General features: G+C 34.3%; 1 protein-coding gene across 1 annotated transcript; it reads left to right on the forward strand.

The window, feature by feature from the left end:
- The first annotated feature begins 1,231 nt into the window (after positions 1–1,231).
- On the forward strand, positions 1,232–1,776 carry LOC129950484 (putative nuclease HARBI1). The gene is made up of 2 exons (XM_056062422.1): positions 1,232–1,668; positions 1,728–1,776. The coding sequence occupies exons 1-2, from the start codon at positions 1,232–1,234 to the stop codon at positions 1,774–1,776; spliced, it is 486 nt and encodes a 161-aa protein (XP_055918397.1).
- Positions 1,777–6,218: the final 4,442 nt, after the last annotated feature.

Here is a 6,218-nt window from a genome sequence, read left to right on the forward strand (position 1 = left end):
AAGAAATAAGATTCAAAGCCTAAATTAAAAAGGAAAAACCAATTAGGTATGTTCAAAAAAGCTTTGCGTTTTTTTTTAAAAAAAAATGAGGATGTACTTATTGTTAAAAATTAAATTATACGGAAGATGTTGTTCCAAGATTTTCGGACAGAACTTTAACACTACATTTTCGTAAAAATCCACGCTATGGATGTTAATGTTTATAATTATGGCCTTGGAAGAGATTATATTTTAACAGGAAGGCTATTTTAATAATACGAATATTTCACCATTTTAATGTTTGATGTTTTTCTTCAATTTGAAATTTCAAATGCTTGAGTTCAGTATTCAACTTGGTCTGCTCAATTATTTTGTTTTGAGCTCATATAGCACGCTCTTAACAAGTTTTGAACACGATCAGAAAGAAAAAATAGACACATATTTAAAGCACTGAACGTTCAAAGGTAAAAAAGAAACACAATTTTTTGATCTCGATCTTAAATTTTCATATCACATCTGGTTTTTATATGCCACTTTTTAAAAATGCTAAAAAACAATTAAAATGGTCTTTTTAAGACTAATTTAAAACTCAAAAGTTTCTGGAAATCTTCAATAGTTATAAGTTTTTTTTTGAAATTGTGAGGAAACCTAATACTTTCAAAGATAAGTTTTGAAGTTAATTTTTAGTGCTGATTTTGAGTCATTAATTTTAACTAAGTATTTGAACAGGTTTTAAAAATGATGGTTTTTAATACTATTACCCTGGTTACAAGAGGAGATCGGGGAATCGAATAGAATCGAATTGCGATTTCGATCCAGGGATATGGTGGCACTGAATCGAGGAATCGAATTCAAATGGAATCGAAATGACATTTGGGTTTTATTTGTGTGTGTACATTTACGTGAATAACTTGTTTTATTTTTGAATATGGCGACGCAACGAGAAAAAATTATTTGTTTACATTTTGCAAATTATTTTAAATCGATGCAAAATATAATTGCTCAACGTTTGCAATTATATCGAATCCTTGTGTTGAAAAGGAGAAATTTCTTCATACGGAAACAAAGAAGATTGTTTTACAAGAATTGTCTAAGACACAAAAAACAAATGACAGAAATGATGAAGAATTATATTACTGGTATACCACAAAAAAGGAAGCCACAAGTATGGATGAAAAAAAGAAGTAGACATTGGTGGAACAACATCGTAAATAGAAAAAGTTTTGACGACCAAATGGTGGAAAACTTTAGGATGGATAAAGGTTCCTTCAAATATATTTGTGACAAAGTCTCGCCAGAAATGCCACCATCCGAATATTCTGTGCAAGAGGCTCTTTCTGTAGAGATGAAAGTAGCCATAGCTATATACAAATTGGCTTCTTGTGCGGAATACAAAGTTGTTGGAAATCAGTTTAGAGTTCACAAGGCAACTGTGAAAAATTGTGTTTACCAATTTGGCCGAGCAATGGTAAACACCCAACTGAACGAAGAAATAAAACTTCCAAATGAAGAGCAGTCAATTGCTATAATCCAAGGATTTGAAGAAAAAAGCGGAGTGTCTCAAATTTTGGGAGCAATCGATGATACTCACATACCAGTAAAACCACTCGCGGAAGGATGTGCAGATTATATTAATAGAAAGGGATGGCCATCGATGGTGTTGCAAGCAGTAGTGGATTGCAATTATTTGTAAGTATTATTTAATTTCTTTCATTTAATCATTTATTCATATATTTTTTCCTTCATAGATTTTTGGATATATGTTGCAAGCATCCAGGATCGGTTCATGAATCATGACGCAACTGCTTTAAAAGATTCCTATCTTAGCATCAACGTAAAGGACATTCATTTTGTAAGTTAAATTATTTCTCTAAAATACAAGATCTATTATTAATAAGTTGTGTTCAACAGCCCATAAGAACAATAGCTGGTGTAGATATACCAGCATTTTTCATCGGTGATCCTGCCTACCCACTACTGCCCTGTCTTATGAAAGGATACACTGGCACTCATTAACCAGCAGAATATTCGTTCAATGCGTACCTGAATAAGGGTAGACTAGTAGTTGAAAATGCTTTCGGTCGATTAAAAGGAAGATGGAGAATATTCCAAAAGCGGATATAAGTTAACGACAACAATATGTTCGTGGGAACAGCATTGCAACAATATTTGCCGCGTCGCCAAATTCCATCACGTTCGCGATGTTACCTGTGGGAACCATCAGCAGGGAAAATAGTATTTAAGCTCTAGTTTTAAGAATAAATTTGTCAATTGTATTCAAATCAGCGGAAGCGCTGCCCAAATTAAAAATAAAGTTTTTTTTAATAAAAATAATTAAATAAATTATTTACTGGCGCCCGAGCAGGGACCAGGAAGTGCAGTGAAGAAAAAATATATCGCCTCAAGTAGCCGTTAACTACTAGTAAAACATATCGCCTTAAGTAGCCGTAAACTACTAGTAAAAACTTAACGCTGTCACTAACCGGTCACACCCATCCCAAAAGAAAAAGTGCAAAGTGCAAATAAAAGAAACAAAATATAAACAGTGCTGTTTTAGAGTGTGGAGAAACTAAAGGGCCCCTAAGTAGCCGTCGTTAGCTGATAACTCAACAACGGAAGAAAAGGAAGCTAAAAATCAAGCTAGCCGCTCCACCAAATTTACATAAAATTTTCGCCGATGGATTTCATCGTTTTAATTTTGTTAGTTTATAAAAATTGAAAACATTTTATTTTAGTAGTACCTACCTACAAGTCAAAGAAAAAATCATAAATTGAATTCATATAATTATTAGATAAGGAATACAAATAAAATAATTGAAATTGAACATAGTGAGAAAAAAAGAGAAGTAAAAATTGCCTTAATTTTGTAAGAAAAATTTAAAAACTTTTTAATTTAAAAGTGTAGGTCAAGAAAAATTCATAAACCAAATTCATAATTATTAGATAAAAAAAAAAAAAAAAAAAAAAAAACAAAATAAAAGAAAAATTATAATCTCAAAAAGTTAATAGCAAAAAAATTTTGTTTTGCCAATCTTTAAATTTAGAAAATAAAATCAATAATAAATGTCAAAAGACGATATTAATTCAGTTGAAAATCTTTTAAAAAATATGTCTCTTAAATCAAATGAACTAACGGGTAATACAAGAGCCCAAACATCCTCTTCCAATCCACAAAACCAACTACCCCCTGACCTAACAAAACAAATAAGTGAATTAGTCATAAGTACAATTAAAAAATTAAATAATCCTTTTATCGACTCAGAAGACGTAGAACAACCTATTGACTTTTCAACGAACACAAACGACATTGACAAAGTACCGGACATAGTGAAATGCCTAAGAGAATTTTCAGGAAAACCAGGCGAGTTTAATTCATGGAGGAAAACTGTCGACCGCATTTTTACAATGTACGACAGTCTAAGGGGTACCTCTAAATATTATGCAATGCTCCATATGGTTCGCCATAAAATAGTAGGAGAAGCAGATACTGCTCTAGAATCCTACAGGACACCACTAGATTGGGGCAAAATTAAACAATGCTTAATGATGCACTATTCCGATAAGCGTGATATCGGTACACTGGAATACCAACTAACCAGTCTTGCACAACGCAACCAGTCCATTACGGACTTTTACCAACAAGTTTACCAACATCTTTCGTTGATATTGGATAAAATCGCTTGTTTGGATTTAGGTGATGATTCTTTAGGGGCAATGACTAATGCATACCGTGACAAAGCGCTTGACACATTTATCAGAGGACTAAACGGGGATTTACCTCGATTATTGAGTATAAGGGAACCAACTTCCTTGCCTCAAGCCCTACATATGTGTCTCAAACTCGATAATATGACTTTCCGAATGCATTACGCCCATAATAGTCTAGGAAGTTTCAAACTATTAGCTAACACACCAACACCCCAACTAAGGTCCAACGAACTTTTTACACAGAAACAAATCCCGTACCCATAGAAGGTGATAACGCTTCTCTTGAAAAATATGACCCAGATCAACATGATGATGTCAATGAAATCGAAGAAAACCTTGTCGATTACATTGCACCAACAGAAGGAGAAGAAATTGAGTATGGTGACAATTTCGACAATATTAATTTTTTAGATTAAACTGCTCTTCAATCCCATACTTTCAATATAGGATGAAGAGCGGAAAAATTCTTAAATTTCTCCTAGACACAGGATCAAATAAAAATTACGTGAAGGCTTGTTACATTCGTAATCCCATTAAAAACACTAAAGAATTTTTCGCTCACTCAGTAGGCGGGAAAGTTAAAATTACACACCATGCAAGAATAGATATTTTTGGTTCTCAAATTGAAAAATTACAGTTTTTCATCCTCCCTGGACTAGAAACTTTTGATGGCATTGTCGGAAACGACAGCCTGAAAGAACTCGGTGCAATCATTTATACCGAAAAGAACCTCTTCACCTTAAAAGATAAATATAAGTTTCCCCTACAACAATTAGAAATAGAATCAGTAAACAACCTCAATATTAGATGCTCTCCTTTATCCCAAACTCAAAATTTTCGATTAAAACAAATGTTAAGATCATACCCAAATCTATTCGCTGACCCTGATAAAAAACTCACTTTCACTACGAACGTGAAAGGAGAGATACGAACATCGACTGACAACCCAATTTATACAAAATCGTACCCATACCCTATGGCCTTGAAAGCCGAAATCGACAAACAAGTCAATGAACTCTTACTTGATGGGATCATACGCCCATCTAGATCGCCATACAATTCTCCTGTGTGGATAGTCAGTAAGAAAGAGGATGCCACTGGTATAAAGAAATACCGTATGGTAATCGACTATAGGAAATTAAATACGGTAACAATAGCCGATCGCTACCCTATACCCGAGATTAATGAAGTTCTCTATAACCTAGGGAAAAATAAGTTTTTCACCACTTTGGACTTAAAAAGCGGATTCCATCAGATTTTATTAAAAGAATCAGATAGAGAAAAAACCGCATTTTCGATAAATAACGGAAAATACGAGTTTATTCGTCTCCCCTTTGGGCTGAAAAATGCCCCATCTATATTTCAACGCGCTCTTGATGACGTACTCCGTCAACACATTGGTCATCGATGTTATGTTTATATCGATGATATTATAATTTTCGGAAAAACTGAGGAAGAACATTTCCAAAACCTTGAAATAATTTTAAGAACACTCGAAAAAGCAAACCTAAAGGTACAAGTAGATAAGTGTGAATTCTTACAAACAGAGGTCGAATTCTTGGGATTTATCATCTCCCAAGAAGGCATAAAGACGAATCCAAAAAAGGTTAAAGCAATTCTGGAACTTCCACCACCAAGAACTTTAAAGGACTTGAGGTCCTTCCTTGGTATGTCGGGGTATTATCGCAGGTTCATACGTGATTATGCAAAAATAGCCAAGCCCCTTACATCTCTTCTTAGAGGGGAAAACGGACGTTTGTCAAAACACATATCTAAAAATCAATTAATCGACTTCAATGATGAAGCAAAAGATGCATGGAACAAAATCAAAAATGCCCTAGTATCAAAAGAAGTATTACTTTCCTATCCAGACTTTACAAAAACTTTCGAGCTTGCAACAGACGCCTCCAATTTCGCCTTGGGAGCGGTCCTATCCCAGGAAAACAAACCTATCGCATTCTTATCACGAAGCCTTAACAAAACCGAAGAATCATACGCGACCAATGAGAAAGAGATGCTCGCTATTATTTGGGCACTCACTTCGCTCAGAATGTTCCTTTACGGATCAAAGAAGGTCAAAATTACTACAGACCATCAGCCGCTCACGCACGCACTCAGTAACAAAAACTCAAACTCCAAAATGAAACGCTGGAAAGCGATTTTGGAAGAGTACAATTATGAACTTTATTACAAACCAGGCACTTCCAACATAGTTGCAGACTCCTTATCGCGTCCACCGAACAATCAAATTTTTTCATTAACCCCTACTGAACATAGCGACGAAAGTTCGTCGCAAAATTTAATACCAATAGTCGAAGCCCCCATCAATGTTTTTAAGAGTCAAATATTTCTTAATTTATCTGAATCCTCTAGCTACCAATTTAAAATAGTCTTTCCAGGATACCACCAACACATTATTAACGAACCCGAGTTCAATAAAGAAACTCTTACAGCTATTCTAAAAAAATATCTTAACCCTCCAGTAATTAATGGGATAAAAACAGGAGAAAGAATCATGGGTCTTATTCAAG

This window comes from Eupeodes corollae, chromosome 3, assembly GCF_945859685.1.
Source record: "Eupeodes corollae chromosome 3, idEupCoro1.1, whole genome shotgun sequence".
In the NCBI taxonomy this organism is placed as follows: domain Eukaryota; kingdom Metazoa; phylum Arthropoda; class Insecta; order Diptera; family Syrphidae; genus Eupeodes; species Eupeodes corollae.